The sequence below is a fragment of the Mytilus edulis genome, chromosome 11 (assembly GCF_963676685.1).
Source record: "Mytilus edulis chromosome 11, xbMytEdul2.2, whole genome shotgun sequence".
NCBI lineage: Eukaryota > Metazoa > Mollusca > Bivalvia > Mytilida > Mytilidae > Mytilus > Mytilus edulis.
In genome coordinates, this window is record NC_092354.1 from 69888067 (window position 1) to 69905110 (window position 17044).

Sequence of the window (17044 nt, forward strand, 5' to 3'; positions counted from 1 at the left end):
GCTGATATATACATATGATAAATGTTTCATTAAATGTCAGCAATTGAATATGTGAAAGTGCTAACAAAACCAGAAGAACAGAAATCCTGTATTCAATTGTCCCCCCCCCCCCCCAACATGGGTGACAAACAGAAATAATACAAATGTCAACATTTTATTCTTTGTAGAAATATATCAATAAAATATAACAATAAGCATAACTGACAAGTACATATTATTCAATTAATTTTACACAACTGAGTTTGGTTTAACACTCTATGCAGTTTTCTGTTTCAGAACCGTCTGGATAATAATTTTTAAGAAAATACAACAAAACGTTGTGATTAGTTAAAAACAATCAAACAATGGAAATTTTATCAATGAATTTAGTTTTTTTCTTTTCATTTTGGGATAAGAAAATATCAAAATTACACACACTCCTTTAGATTTTGAAATGATGATTTGAAGGCCTAGGACTTATTATTATTATTATTATTATTAAAAGAATTGAAAACTGAGGGATTTGGTTCAAATCAAAAATATTAAAATATGATGGGTGGTGGTTATTTAAAAAGAATAGCCTGAAGGGTAATAAAAGGAAATTATCAATCAAAGATTCATGTCTGACAATGTAAATTAAAGAGTTCCCTTTAATGATTCCCTCTAAATCAAGAATTTGATTAAATCTTTTAAACTGTTACTTATAAGCAATGACCAACAGATAACCTATTCTTAAATAGGGCAAGGCTTCCAAAACGGTCATATATTCCGGTCATTTGTATAATGTCCGGTAAAAGTCCGGCTGGGCAAAGCATGAAACGGTCATATACTTTTTAGTTTTCAAGGCTTTTTCGGTCATTTTTACATAATTCACGATCTTTTTGATCCAACCTTTTGCCTTTAACATCAACACATTTCCGGTCATAAATGCGACATGAAGATTAATTACTATCAAAACAAAACCTACTTCAATACCTTCTAATTTTAATCAAGGCTAATTAGTAGTAGGACAGCTGAAATCTACCTGTTCAGGTGACAGGTGAACTATGTTCAGTACCGGACATCGTATTTAAATTGATCGGTTTATTCACAATTATTTTCTTACATTTCAGCGGTTTGTATTTAATTGATTAAGTCCAATAGATTAAAATTATTAGAAATTAGTTTATCAACATGATTTGATGAAAAATTTTATAAAAAGGTTTTAAATAAAAAATCGTCAGAACTATGTCGTATGAATTAGAACACGTGTGCGCATGTGCACAGGTGGGAAATTCAATAATGCATCCTACATTTCTTTAAAAATGCTAAAATTATCATTGATATCTGTATCTAACGTTCAATTCAAGTATTTTGTTGAAGAAACAACGTGGAAAGAGCTTCTTCTCTCAGTCGTGCTTTGTAAACGTACACGGATTTTACGTATCCGTTTATGGTCCATGTTTTACCATTGTCAAGTCAACATCCGGTTGAAACGAAAGTAAAGTTTTTGACAATGTCAATTTGCACAAATAAAAAGTCTAAGGCAGATAGGAGCACGCTGATGTGCACACTTTGAATAGTGCACTGCCAATTTAACAGTTACATCCGAACATCAAATTCATATCATATCAAAGTAAAGTTTAATTTTTTTTTTAATGTAATGCCAATCATTGGAATGGCCGTCTGATTACCATACTATTGCCTTTTTGTGACTAAGTCTTAAGGGATTAAAATCGGGATCAGATATGAATTGTCCGGCTGGCTCAAATATTTTTTGGAAGCCCTGAAATAGGGTATCCCTTAATTTACAGCATGCCTGGTCTGTTGGAACTTAAAATAATCACAAATTTAGTGACAATAAAACATGTACAGTAACACATACTTTTAAACAACCATATGTAATAAAAGACAACGTATACATGACATTGACCAGTCTTAAGTCATTAGGTATACATGGAATGTCACTTCAGAATATATATAAAATATAAAATATAAATTTGATATAATGTATCAAAAAACAATAGTTTCATGTAGTGTACATGATGTATAGAATGATGATCTTTGAACTTTTTTTCCTTTAACCTTGAAAGTTTTTCTTCTTATGTGTCAGATGGAATGCTTAATGAAAAATCAACATTGATGTGAAATAATAATGCTTGCAATTTACAAATCAAGTAGTAATTTTGGGGAAGTATGGCCGCATCATTTTAATTTATAATTTTCAAGATTTTAGGGAAAGATAAGATTTGATGCTATAATATTAAGCAGGATTTGAATTTCATTTGTAATTGGTAGGAAAAAAAACCAAAAAACGATATTTTAAAATTTAAAAAGAAATTTAGAGAGTTAAATACATACATTTTGTAAGTGATTTTATTTTTCATACACAACTTAAATAGGTAGAGACCTTTTACATAGCCTTCCATATATCAGTCACACAACAAACTTATGGTGTACATCATGAAATGGATATTTAATCTTTCTCATTGCCTCAGTCTAAAAGAATATGTACTTTATATTAACTGTAACTGTTACAACGGAATGTACTTTTTGAGTTATCTCCCTTTTTAGATATTTCATATGTTTTTTTAATATCTCTTAACAATAATACCAATAGTTTTTTTTTCACTTTTAGCCATGTATTACATAGGTAATAGTAAAAAAATGGAAAGTTTAAAACATTACTTAGCGTTCTAAAAAATTATCAAAAATAAAAAAGTGTATGTTCTCTCCCCATTGCCTTTTGAAAAATGTTTAGCATGCATATGATTTACAGTGAATGTCAGTCTGAACAAAAAAGATGTCATTGTGATGTGGCCATACTTGAGACTCTCATATATATCATGTTTTAATAATCTGGTACAGGGGTTAACAATGTCTTTACAAATTCATTGTATCTGATCTGTCCACCTGGTTGTGTTCCTGCATCTCGTAACATTGCTTCAACTGTAAAAATAAAACACACCATATAATTATAAAATTACATAATTGCTCTGTAAAAGATGGTATGGTTGATCATGAAAAGTACAGAGGATTCAAAATCAAAATTCAGAAAACATTTAAAATATTTTTTAAAGGAATATGTACATAATATATGTATAGGGACAAAAAATGTAAAAATCCTGAAAACATTTGTGTGTGATGATATGTTAACCTTATCATCTGATGCAGAGCTCTGCAATCTTATAAAATCAGTAAGTAAATATAAGGGCAAGGTCATTCTTAAGGAGTTGCCACAATGTTGTTCAAAGTACAAACTGTATAAATCCATTTGTTACTAATCATTGATTTAAAATCATGCTCAGAGGGATTATTTAAATTCAAGGATTCAGCAAATACTGAATGACTACAAGTTCTGATTGTACCAAACAGGTCTGAAAATTATAAAATAATGAACTTCCTGGCAAAATGTTAAATTAGACTTTGAATACTATAAGAGCCACGTGAATTTTGTAATAAAATATCCATGCTCCATAGGTGTTTTAAAATTTAAAGTTTCGTCACACATGAAAGGACTGCCCTGCAGATCTGAGATAGTTACAACTATACATTATTATATTGATTCATTGTCACTTATAGGGTCTTTGCATCGGAACTAAACACATTTATTTAAAAACCAGTTGTTGGCATGACACAGTTATGTTCTTCTCATATATTTTATGATGGTATGATACTAAACCCCTAACGGGAAGGATTGTGCCTGATATTCATATGATGAAGACATAATCTTTCAATCAGTTTATGAAGTCTGGAGCTGGCATGTCAGTTAACTGCTAGTAGTCTGTTGTTATTTATATATTATTGTCATTTTGTTTATTTTCTTTGGTTACATCGTCTGACATCAGACTCAGACTTCTTTTGAACTGAACTTTAATGTGCGTATAAAATGCGTTTACTAAATTTCTACATTGGCTAGAGGTATAGGGGGAGGTTGAGATCTCATAAACATGTTTAACCGCGCCACATGTTTGCGCCTGTCCCAAGTCAGGAGCCTCTGGTCTTTGTTAGTCTTGTATTATTTTTAATTTTAGTTTCTTGTGTACAATTTCGAGTTTGTATGGCATTCATTATTACTGAACTAGTATACATATTTGTTTAGGGGCCAGCTGAAGGACGCCACCCGGTGTGGGAATTTCTCGCTGCATTGAAGACCTGTTGGTGACCTTCTGCTGTTGTCTGTTCTATGGTCGGGTTGTTGTCTCTTTGACACATTCCCCATTTCCAGTCTCAATTTTATTATATATCTTAAAACTGAAGCTGCATAATATGACTATGTATTAAACCAAATATTTTAATACTTAGTTGGTATAAACTTAATTACAAATTATTGTCAAACAGCCTGGCGGATCTAAACAATATTACACAACATATTATACTCAATCAGATAAATTTCCTGACCAAATACCAAATCCACAGCTGAGTAATAAAATCTTATATCAATACATTCATACCTTCTCGGCTAGTTAATTTTTCTCCTAGATTCATTAAGATATGTCTAACTTCTGATGCATTAACATAGCCTTTACTCTGTGTATCATGAGCTTTAAAGGCATTTATCAGTTCTTTTTCTGGATTTTCTACTCCTTTGTGGTCATGCATACATTCCAGGAAAGATGCAAATTCTATATCTGTTAATTAAGAAATAAATGTATTAATTTTTGGAAAAAACACTAACATGACTTATACTGTTAGTAGTTGTAAGCAGGGATGGGGTCAATTATAATCGATTAAATTACAATTACTGTGCTAATAAAATGTAATCGATTACATTACAATTACACCTTATTTCAAATGTAATAGATTACATTAGATTACTTTTCTTTAAGAATTGGTGTTCTCTGTGTAAATAAGTTGTTTCCAAGAAAAATTTAGGAAGTACATGTCCTAATATTTCTGACTTTGTATGGTTTCAGAGGAGATGCTGCTCAATGAAATAGGTCTGAGTCTTTCTTTAGTACTGTAGTATATACTTCTGTATGCCTAGTAATGTATTTCTGTGAAACCCCACCTTCACAGTCAATATTGCTACCTACAGAAGCAATAACAGCAACAACAACGGCTATCAGTAAAGTCATTACAGAAATTGATCCTGATTTACAGGAGAAAAAAACAAGAAAAAAGAAAAACAAAGACAATACAAAAAGCAAGCCAAAAGTTGAATCAAAAGGACCAATAGACAAATTCATTGTAAACCCTGAATCAACAACACCAGTACAAAAACAGGGGAAAAGACCAGCAACAACCCCTACAGATGAATATCACAACAGACAAACTGATTCCAGTAAATCATCAAAGACATAGGTACAAGAACAGTTACCATATATCATTTCCTTTCAAAATATATTATCCATACAACAATGCCTAAGTCAATGGACATAATAATTTGTACTTGTACAAATATCTGTATATACTCCTATTTTATATATATCTATAAAAAATAATTAAAAAAATATGTGGCAGTGTATGATACAATAACATTAGATTGTATATACTCTGCACAAAACAAAATAGAACAATTAACTCTATAAATAGATTGTTGTCAATATAATATGTATAGATCAATGAAACTACTCCTTTTTTTCCCATATGAAATAACAAGTATAGTTATATATACATATGTAATAATTTGTGTTTCAATGTACCAAAATATCAATATGTGCGCTATGTCATATAATCATGTAAACAGAAAACCAATAGCACTCTACTATATTTATATAGATATGCAAATTAATTTCATCGCCATTTCCACACACCTGTATACAAAATGTAAACAAATCAGTTTGACCTATTTATACCTGTTTTTATATGCAGATAATTATCCTTTTTTAGTTGTAACCTCAAAAGTTTCCATTCATGCATTATGTCTTCTTTTTTTTAATTATTTGAATCAGAATCTCCGTGTCCTGCTAAATATTTGTATAATTAAAGTCAAGCCCCGTAAACAAAATAGTTGTAATATCTGTACTGTTATCATAAGCACACGAAAGTATTTGATAATAATCTCCCGTTATTTTTGCTACTTGTTTATTAATGTCTTTATTTCTGAAAAGTGTTTTAAAAATATACAATTAACGAAAAATAAATTCAATACTCACCAATTCAGAAAGATATATATTATATCCATCACATTTATATATTTCTATGTACGGTATATTAGTCTATTAAAGTTAATCCTCGTGCGAATTAATCGTTTTACATGTGAAGGTCAATATATTTTACCAGCTAACAATTCTAAATATAGAAATAGGTGGAAACCTATTAAAGTCGGTCAATATGAAATTAAATGTATGTGTGTACATGTAATTATATTTAGTCTAGCAACTCACACAGTCAAAGTTAAAACTGTCATTAGAGATGCACATATGATTGTATTTTTATCTCTAAATTCTGTATATATTTGTATGTATATTCTGCTTTTTATATTTGAAATACATGTATCAAATACTTTTTTAAAAACAAAATCAAGATGTCAACTAATCCATTGCATATATGTTCTTTAAATTGTCAGGGGTTAGGAAAATATGAAAAAAGAATTAGACTAAAAGAATGGATAAAACAACAAAAATGCAACATAATATTTTTACAAGAAACACATTTTTCGAACAATTCAATAGATAAAGAATTTACGGGCGATTTATATCATAGTTTTGGAAGCACGCAATCAAGAGGTGTTTCGATTTATATCAACCAAAAAATTAAGTATGAAATCATAGATAAATATGTAGATCAAGACGGAAGAATTGTTTTAATCAACATAGAAATCGATAAAAATATATTTACCTTTGTAAACCTTTATGCCCCAAACACATGTAAAGATAGAAATATATTCTTTAAAAAAGCTTTAAGTGTCATTGAAAAATATAGTCTTGGTATAATTATCATAGGCGGTGATATGAATGAAACGCTTAATATAAAAGATAGAAAAAGTAATAAAAAAGATCAACAAAAAATAAAAAATAAGACAAATGGGCTAAAAACTTTGATAAAAAAACTAAAAGTTATAGATATATGGAGAGCTATAAATCCAAATAAAACGCAATATACCTGGAAAAGGAAAAATAATGAAGTAGCTAGTAGAATTGATTATTTTCTAGTAAGTGAAGATGTGAGACCAAGAGTACTCAGCACTGATATACGACCTGCAACAATTCAATATACAGATCACTTAGCGATTTCACTTAAAATTAATCATTGTCAAGGGAACAAAGGAAAGGGATACTTCAAATTAAACAACAATATTCTTAACGACGAATCATACAAAATAAAAATAAATACTTTGATAGATAAATATAAAAAATTAAGAAATAAAAAAAGTCTAGCAATCGTGTGGGATCTTTTTAAAATAGAAGTAAGAGAGAAAACTATAGAACATTGTAAATTAAAAGCTAAACATAAAAGAGATGAAATTACAAAACTAGAACAAGAACTTAAACTTTTGAATGAAATTCATGATAACAACCTGGATGGAAAAAATAATTTGCCAAATATAATAGATTCAATAAATAAAACAGAAGAAACGCTACAAACTCTATATTCAGATAAAATAAAAGGGGCACAAATAAGATCACGAGTTAAATGGATAGAAGAGGGCGAAAAAAATACAAAATATTTCTTGGGATTAGAAAAATCAAGACAAACTAGGAAAAACATTACTGCTATAAGGGACAGTAAAGGAGAAATAACAGAAGATCAAGGCAAAATATTAGATACGGGGAGAAATTATTATGTCAATTTATATAAGTCAACTAACCCTGATCTAACAGAAATTGAAAATTATATTGAAAAAACTAAAATAAATTACAAATTAAGTACAAAAGAAGGCAATGAAATTGACGGCAACCTGACAATAGAGGAATGTACACAATCTGTTTTTAAAATGAAACTTAATAAAACACCAGGTATCGATGGTCTCTCAATTGAATTTTATAGAGCTTTTTGGTCAAACTTACAAAACTTTGCTGTAGATGTTTTTAATAATTGCTATGAAAAAAAAGAATTAACAAATTCTCAGAAACTTGGATTGATTACCCTTATATACAAGAAAAACGACCCATTAAATTTAGATAATTATAGACCAATTACCTTACTAAATGTAGATACCAAAATTATAGCATACTCTCTTGCACAAAGACTGAAACCAATATTGCATAAAATTATTCATAGTGACCAAAACGGTTATGTAAAAAATAGATATATAGGATTTAATATTAGACAAATCCAAGATATTATAGATTATTCGGAAAAATTCAATGTAGATGGAGCTATCCTATTTTTAGACTTCACAAAGGCATTTGACTCGCTAGAATGGGAATTTATGTATTGTTCTTTAAAGAAATTTGGCTTCCAGGAATCTCTTTTGAGGTGGATAAATACGTTATACACAGATATAAAGGGTTGCATATTAAATAATGGCTGGATTTCAAGACCCTTCAACATTGAGCGCGGAATCTGTCAAGGGTGTCCCGCGAGTTCTATAATTTTCGTAATTGCTGTTGAAATTTTAGCTAGTAGATTAAGACAGAATAAAAATTTTAAAGGTTTTCAAATTAAACTAGATAATAAAACCCATACATTAAAATTAAGCCAGCTTGCAGACGACACCACTTTATTTTTAAATTCAAAACAAGAAGTGTCATTAACTCTGAATATTATAGAAATTTTTGGATCACTTTCAGGCCTAAAGCTTAACCGAAATAAAACAGAAGGAATATGGCTCGGCAATTTAAAGTCCTGCAAAGATAAAGTTGAAAACATTAATTTTACACAAAAACCTATAAAAGTTTTGGGAATATACTTTGGACTTAATAAAAATGAGTGTAAAAAATTAAACTTGCAACGACAATACGAAAAATCTGAAAAAATAATTAAAGATTGGAATAAAAGAAATTTAACTATGTTAGGTAAGATAACTCTTGTTAAATCATTAATCTTACCGAATATTACTTAATATGTTGCATCTGTAACCGAAATTGATAACGAATACCTAGCAAAATTTAAAAAATTAATATACAGTTTTACATGGAATAATAAATCTGAAAAGGTTAAAAGGGATATAATAAGTAAAAATTACCATGCTGGCGGGCTTAAAATGATAAACATAGATAAATATCTAGAAGTGATAAATATTAGTTGGGTAAAAAAACTCATCGACAACGAAGATCTATCACCCAATTGGAAAGTATTACCAAGATTTTATTTTGATAAATTTGGACAAGAATTCCTTATATTTAAAATGAATTTTACCAATATTAATTTGGTCTATAAACTGAAAGAACTAATTCCACAATTTTACTTAAGAATAATCAAATCATGGATAAATACAAAATCTGAAAAGGAATTGGATCATCTATCATATAAACAAATAAGACAGCAGCTTATATGGGGCAATAAAAATATCAAATTAAACGGTAAATGTCTCATCTTCAAAAACTGGATAAACAGCAAAATTCTTTTTTTAAATGACATTATTGATAATAAAGGAAAATTTAATCAAAACATGATCTTAGATAAACTTTCCTGTCATGCTAACTGGTTTTCAGAATATTCTAAATTAATGAAAGCAATACCAAAACAGTGGTTACAAGAGCTAACTAAAGAAGAATCATTAAAAACAAAAGTCACCATTGACTCCGAATATAAATTTAAAGATAAAAAAGGGAAAATGGTATCACTTAAAAACATTTCCTCCAAAGACATTTACATCTCCCTCTTAAATAGATATTATGAAAAACCAATAGGATTTCAAAAATGGGACAACATATTTATCTTGGAAAACAACACAAACAAAAGACAACAAATGCTAAATTATATCTTTTACTATATACAAGATAATAAATTCAAAATGTTAAGATGGAAATTTCTGCACTACATTTTACCAACCAAACAATTACTTTTCTCTTGGAAAATAACTAAAACTCCGCTATGTAATATTTGTGATGTCATCGAAGATTATGAGCACTACTTTTTAACATGCAAATTTCTGAAATCATTTTGGAATCAAATAAAACTTTTACTTGATAAACTTAAAATAGGACATCACATCATATCAATTAAATCACTTTTGTACGGATACAAAATAAACGATACAAGTTACTACAGTATTAATGATTTAATTACAATTATTCTTTTTACTGTATACAAAGGATACTATATATCCGAACAAAAAACAAAACAAATTAATATGTTTGAAATTTTCAAAAAAGAATTTCTTCAATATCATGAAATATTGATAAATAAAGAAGGCAAATACGAAAAATTCCATAATCTGGTTGCAGCAAAAATTAAATTAATTTCATAAATTAGAATTTATTATACATCATGTTATCATATTTCTATTCAGTTACATACATGTCATTATTACTATATATACATATTGTGCACTAACAAGTACTAACTTATCAATAAAATGTATATATTATATACAGAAATACATTACTTTTTTTTACTATATATAGTTGTATTTTCTGTATTTAGTTATATGTTTTTTTCAATACATGCAATATGTAGTATAAATAAATATGTGTTTTTTTTCTGCATGTAGTAATATGTTCCATATCCATTTATATGTAATTCCTTTGCCACATTCACTTGTATGGAGTAACCTGGACAATTTTATTTTGTACATGTACATGATGTAAGTACATGTTGTTTCCTGGGCCAAATATATGTCTGTAGTTATATAATTGCCGGTAAACGGACAGAAAGTCACAGGACAAAGTCACAGGACATAAAGTCACAAATTTGGTAGAACAAAAAGTCACAAATAATTTGTTGACAATTGATTCAATATATACGAGAGAAAGATCTTGAAATATTTTCTTTTTGTAACATATTTTTATTTCTAAGTTTAGGCAATTGTTCATAAGCCTTGATAAATGAAAATTTATTAAAATTATTCATACAAAGGACATATTTCTTGGCAGAAAAAAGCCATTTAGGTAGTTAGCCACTGTGACATTTTGTTTTCATAACAATTATTTGATCATAATCGATATTTATTGAACACATTTTGAATTACAAAGTTGCTTCATATAAAAAAGTTCAAGAAAAAACAAAAAAAATATTTAAAAAATTAGTGTAGTCTTGTTCAAAGAAAAATAATCTCAAAACTGAATTGTGACTTTTTGTCCTGTGACTTTTTGTCCGTGACTTTTTGTCTGTGACTTTTTGTCCTGTGACTTTCTGTCCTACATTCATAATTGCTATGGGCCTATATTTTTTTATAAAACAGTAATCTGGGTCATATTAGTTATAGCCAGTTACCTTGCCTGAGTGGGCCATATTTTATCATATTTAATTACCTGGTCCATAATTTGTAAAATACTTTGATACTTCTTCTTTGGTTGGACTATACCCCAGAGATCTCATTATAATTGACAGATTTTCTTCATTTTTGATACTCTTTCGTGCATGATAAAAGAAGCATTCCTTGAACTCTGAAAAGAACAAAAATGTACAAACATAACTTATAACATGTATAATAAATCATATAAAACAATGCATAAAGTATAAATAACGTACGTTACAGATTTAAACCTTCGTATTTTTTAACTATTGTTCCTGTAGCACTATTATCTTTAAGAAAGGGTCCAAATATAAACCAGAGAATTATAGGCCTATTTCTTTAACATGCATATGTTGCAAACTTATAGAACATGTTGTAGTTAGCGCAATCATGACACACGCAGACAACCATAACATCCTGTATCCCCTTCAACACGGCTTTCGAAAAAATAGATCTTGTGAAACTCAGCTTTTGGAATTTATAGATGATGTCACCAAAAATATTGAAACTTCAAAACAAACAGATGTACTCATAATGGACTTTTCTAAAGCTTTTGATAAAGTCAGCCATAATTTATTATCACACAAACTAAATTACTATGGGATACAGGGGAAAACAAATGCATGGATACAGGGCTTTTTATCATGTCGTACCCAAGCAGTTATTCTAGAGGGTGAGATTTCAGGCTATGTCCCTGTGAAGTCAGGAGTGCCTCAAGGATCTGTTCTGGGCCCAAGTCTGTTTCTATTTTATATTAATGATATTCCAGTTGGGCTAAATTCCACCATACGCCTTTTCGCAGACGACACTATTGCTTATCTGGTTATAAAATCTAACAGCGACTGCGAAACCCTACAAAAAGATCTAAACACACTAGGCATCTGGGAACATACTTGGAAAATGGCTTTTCATCCTGACAAGTGTAATGTTATGTCCATCAGTCGAAATAAAAATCCAATTATTTACAATTACACTCTACACGGCCATGTTCTTGAACATGTGGACAAAGCAAAATACCTAGGCGTGACAATACAATCAGACCTAAAATGGCACAGTCACATAAACACCATCTGTAATAAGGCTAACAGTACACTAGGTTTTCTAAGAAGGAACCTTAACATCAGTTCCACCTCAGTAAAGGAACAGGCATATAAATCCTTAGTCAGACCATCACTAGAATATGCCTGTTCAGTATGGGATCCTTACTTTACTGAGGACATAAATAAACTAGAAAAGGTACAACGAAGGGCTGCTAGGTTTGTCACTAACCGACATAGAAACACATCAAGTGTTAGTGACATGATTGACCACTTAAAATGGAGAAACCTAGCATACAGAAGAACTGATGCACGCCTTGTCATGTTCTATAAAATTTCATACCACCTCATAGCCATCACAAAAACAGACAGACTTATACAACCGCTCAGACAGTCCCGGAACATGCACGCACTCTCATATCAGATTCCATCCTGCAGAACGCAAATACGCCAACAATCATTCTTTCCACGCACAATAAAAAACTGGAACAGCCTTCCTCTGAGTATTGTTATGAGCGACTCTATAGAGTCATTCAAAACAGCCATATCAACCCACACCTACAGTCAGTAAATTCATCATGTGTAAATAGTTTTATCTTAATATATAAATAAATAAAAATAAAAAAATATGCACTATCACTATGTAAAAATGTTATAATTAATTTTTGCTTTTAATCATAAAATTAAAATTTTTCACTGTATATACGTCTCCACAATTTGTGGACCACAAAGCAATGCGCAGTGCAAGTGACATAAACTTCAACGTGTTGAAGGCGGTCACTAAAAAGTAGAAGAAAAAGTAGAAGTATCTAGATAGGCCGAAACGACCTTTATTATATGACCGAAGTGGTACATGTCCAAAAGAACAATGCCGAACCGTCTCTATTGCCGAAACGTCTTGTTTCCATCTAAGTGTACCTGGGACAGTGATGCCATTGTTTGTGATAATTGTGATAAATGGTGTCATATTGGATGTGTAAATATAAGTCCATCAATGTATGAAAAGTTTGGAAATTCATCAGCACTTTGGATATGCCCGATATGTGATACTCCTAATCACTCTAGAACCATTTTTCAATCATACCTCTCATCAGGTAATTCTATTTTGAACCCTAACTCATATTCAGTACTTTCAGATAGTTCAGCTTTTTCCTCAAGCTTTAATATAAATGATAGTCATGAAAACTTTGGAGACCCAGTTGCTACATCATCACCTAAACCACCAGTGACGAAGCAATTAAGAAATAAGAATATTAATAGACAAAACTCATTAAGAGTTCTTCAGATTAATTTTAGAAGTTGTAAAAATAAAGTTCCTCAAATTGAAAATTTATTAACATCATCTAAACCAGATATTATTATTGGTAATGAAACTTGGCTAAACAAAGATGTATTATCTTCTGAAATTTTTCCAAACACACTATTTGAAGATGTATTCCGAAACGACAGGGTCGGAAAAGAAGGTGGAGGTGTATTAATCGCCATTAAAAAAGGTATTATTTGCCAAGAAGTATATAAAAGCAAAAATGTAGAACTTATTGCTGCCCAAATTAATATAACTGATACCAAATCCTTAGTTATTATTTCTGCATATAGACCACCAAATAAAAATGATATAGACTATCTCAAACAAATGATCATTGAAATTAATGAACTTAAGTTAAAATTTAAAAATTCCACCTTCTGGCTTGGTGGTGACTTTAACCTTCCAGACATAAAATGGCCTGAGCAAAATATATCTGGCTCAATGTATCCTAAGGAGCTGAATGAAGCATTTATAGAAATGCTGAACAACTTAGGCATTGAACAAATGGTTGATTTTCCAACTAGGAAAGATAATATACTTGACCTTTTCTGCACAAACCAACCTGCATTAATAACAAAAATAAAATCTATACCAGGTATATCTGACCATGATATTGTTTTAGTGGATGCAATCTGCAAGCCCCAAAGATCTAAACAATCACAACATAAAATTTATTTATGGAAAAAGGTAGATATTAAAAAGATAAAAGACGTAACATCTCATTTTATATCTGAACTTATATCTCAGACTAATGAAAATTTAAATATTGACCAATTATGGAATAAATTCAAAGAAGGTAGTAATAAAATAATAGATGATAATGTACCAAGCAAAATCACTAAATCTAAGTACACCAACCCTTGGGCAAATAGGGATATAGACCATTTATGTAAAAAACAACGTAAAGCTTACAACAAAGCTAAAAAAACTGGTAAACAAGAACATAAAGATAAATATAAAAAGTTAAAAGCTACTGCTCAAAGAGAAATAAGAAGAGCCCAGAGCACATATATGCAAGAAATAATTAGCCCCCAGTTAGAAGAAAAACCTAAATCTTTCTGGCAATTTATTAAAAGCAAAAAAACAGAAACATCTGGAGTATCACCATTAAGAGGAAAGGATGGTTTATTGTATAGTGAGCCAAATACACAAGCTAACATCCTAAATGAACAATTTAAAAAGGCTTTTACTACCGAAGATACATCCTCTATGCCAAATAAAGGTACAAGTCCCCACCCCACTATGCCAGACATATTTATTAGTAATAATGGCTTATTAAAGTTACTTAAAAACTTAAATCCACATAAAGCCACTGGCCCTGATAATCTGCCAGCATATTTTTTACATAATTTTGCAGAAGAATTGTCTCCATTTTTGACATTCTTTTTCCAAAAATCTATTGATACTGGTAAAATCCCAAATGATTGGAAGCAGGCTAATGTTGTACCTATATTTAAAAAAGGTGACAAGCATAACGCTATTAATTATAGACCAGTTTCATTAACTGCAATATGTTGCAAAATTTTAGAACATATTTTAACAAGCAACATAAGGAAACACCTTGCAATTAATAACATATTAAATGATAGTCAGCATGGGTTTAGAAGCAAAAGGTCTTGTGAGACCCAACTTATCATCAGCATACAAGACCTTGCTAAATCATTGGGTTATGGTAACCAAATAGATGTCATACTTTTAGATTTTTCTAAAGCTTTCGATAAAGTCCCCCATAAAAGATTAGCCCAGAAATTAGAATTTTATGGTATAAGAAATCAAAATCTAAATTGGATAAATGACTTTTTAGCTGACAGGCAACAGCAAGTACTACTAAACGGTGTAAAATCTTCAAAATTAGCAGTTGATTCTGGTGTCCCTCAGGGAACAGTTTTAGGCCCAACATTATTTTTACTCTTTATAAATGACCTACCCGAACATGTAACTTGTAATGCAAGACTTTTTGCAGATGACTGTTTATTGTATAGAAATGTAAATAATAGTTCTGATGCACAATTACTTCAAAAAGATTTGTCTAGTTTAGTAAAATGGGAAGAGGATTGGCAAATGAATTTTAATCCTGAGAAGTGTTATGTCATTCATATTTCTAAAAAAAGTAAACCTTCCACTTTTGATTATATATTGCATAATCATATTTTAGAAGCAGTAAAAGACAGTAAATATTTAGGTGTAACTATAAGCCATGATCTTGATTGGGGAACACATATAAACAATATTACTTGTAAGGCAAATAAAACCTTAGGTTTTCTTCGTAGGAACTTAAAAAACTGCACACGTAAGGTTAAAAACCTTACGTACACATCACTTGTCCGTCCGGTCGTCGAATACTCTTCTCCTGTCTGGGATCCGTACAAAAAACAACACATCACTCAGGTTGAGCAGGTACAGCGTAAGGCAGCCAGGTTTGTCTTCAATGATTATAAAGACAGATCACCTGGAGCAGTTTCAAATTTAATAAAATCGTTGGAATGGGAAAATTTAGAATTAAGAAGGAAAAAGGCAAGATTAACTATGCTGTATAAAATAAATTGGGGGTTAGTTGAAGTTCCTAAGGACAACTTAACAATATCTGATAGACGCACTAGGGGGAAACATAAATTTAGGCAAATATCAACAAATAAAGATTTCTATAAATTTTCATTTTATCCTCGAACTATTTCGGACTGGAACTCACTACCTGAAGCAATAGGTATGTCAGACACCCTGGAATCCTTCAAAAGTGGCATATCCACTCTAACATTTGAAGGATCCACAGCAACTTATTAAACTTTAAAGCCACTGTACATAATGTATATATGTTATTGATAACGATTTTTCTTGTCATATTATTTTTAAATTAAGTCCATATGTACATAGCACACAAGTTCCGGGAAGTTTTACACTCCTACCTAGGAGTCTACTCCCGTATTCGGAAGAAGAAGAAGAAGAAGAAGAAGAAGAAGAAGAAGAAGAAGAAGAAGAAGAAGAAGAAGAAGAAGAAGAAGAAGAAGAAGAAGAAGAAGAAGAAGAAGAAGAAGAAGAAGAAGAAGAAGAAGAAGAAGAAGAAGAAGAAGAAGAAGAAGAAGAAGAAGAAGAAGAAGAAGAAGTGGGTGTGGTCATAAATCAGGTTTCTTATAATTTTTGACAAATCATGTTATGATTAGGCTAAATAATTACACTTACTGTCTATATCACTCTGACTGAAGTATCTAGCCTGAAAGAAAAAAAAATAATTAATAGCTGTTTTAATAATCATTAGATTAATTGTTAAACAAGATGAATCAGTTTTAATTGATACATACCATTTTCTTTTCAACTTTTGTTTACACGAGTAGAGTTAGCTCCCCTCATACAAGATAATCTCAAAACGTAAAATTTGTGTTTTGAAGATATGTTTAATATTTTCATTACCAAATACTTTTATTATTTTTAAATCAACTTCTACTGAAATCAAACATTTCA

General features: G+C 30.2%; 1 protein-coding gene across 1 annotated transcript; it reads right to left on the reverse strand.

The window, feature by feature from the left end:
* Window positions 1-138: 138 nt before the first annotated feature.
* On the reverse strand, window positions 139-16956 carry LOC139496160 (calmodulin-like protein 4). The gene is made up of 6 exons (XM_071284626.1): window positions 16885-16956; window positions 16766-16796; window positions 11262-11396; window positions 4413-4589; window positions 1744-2907; window positions 139-710 (listed from the first exon to the last, which is right to left on the reverse strand). The coding sequence occupies exons 1-5, from the start codon at window positions 16885-16887 to the stop codon at window positions 2810-2812; spliced, it is 444 nt and encodes a 147-aa protein (XP_071140727.1). The 5' UTR covers window positions 16888-16956; the 3' UTR covers window positions 139-710; window positions 1744-2809.
* Window positions 16957-17044: the final 88 nt, after the last annotated feature.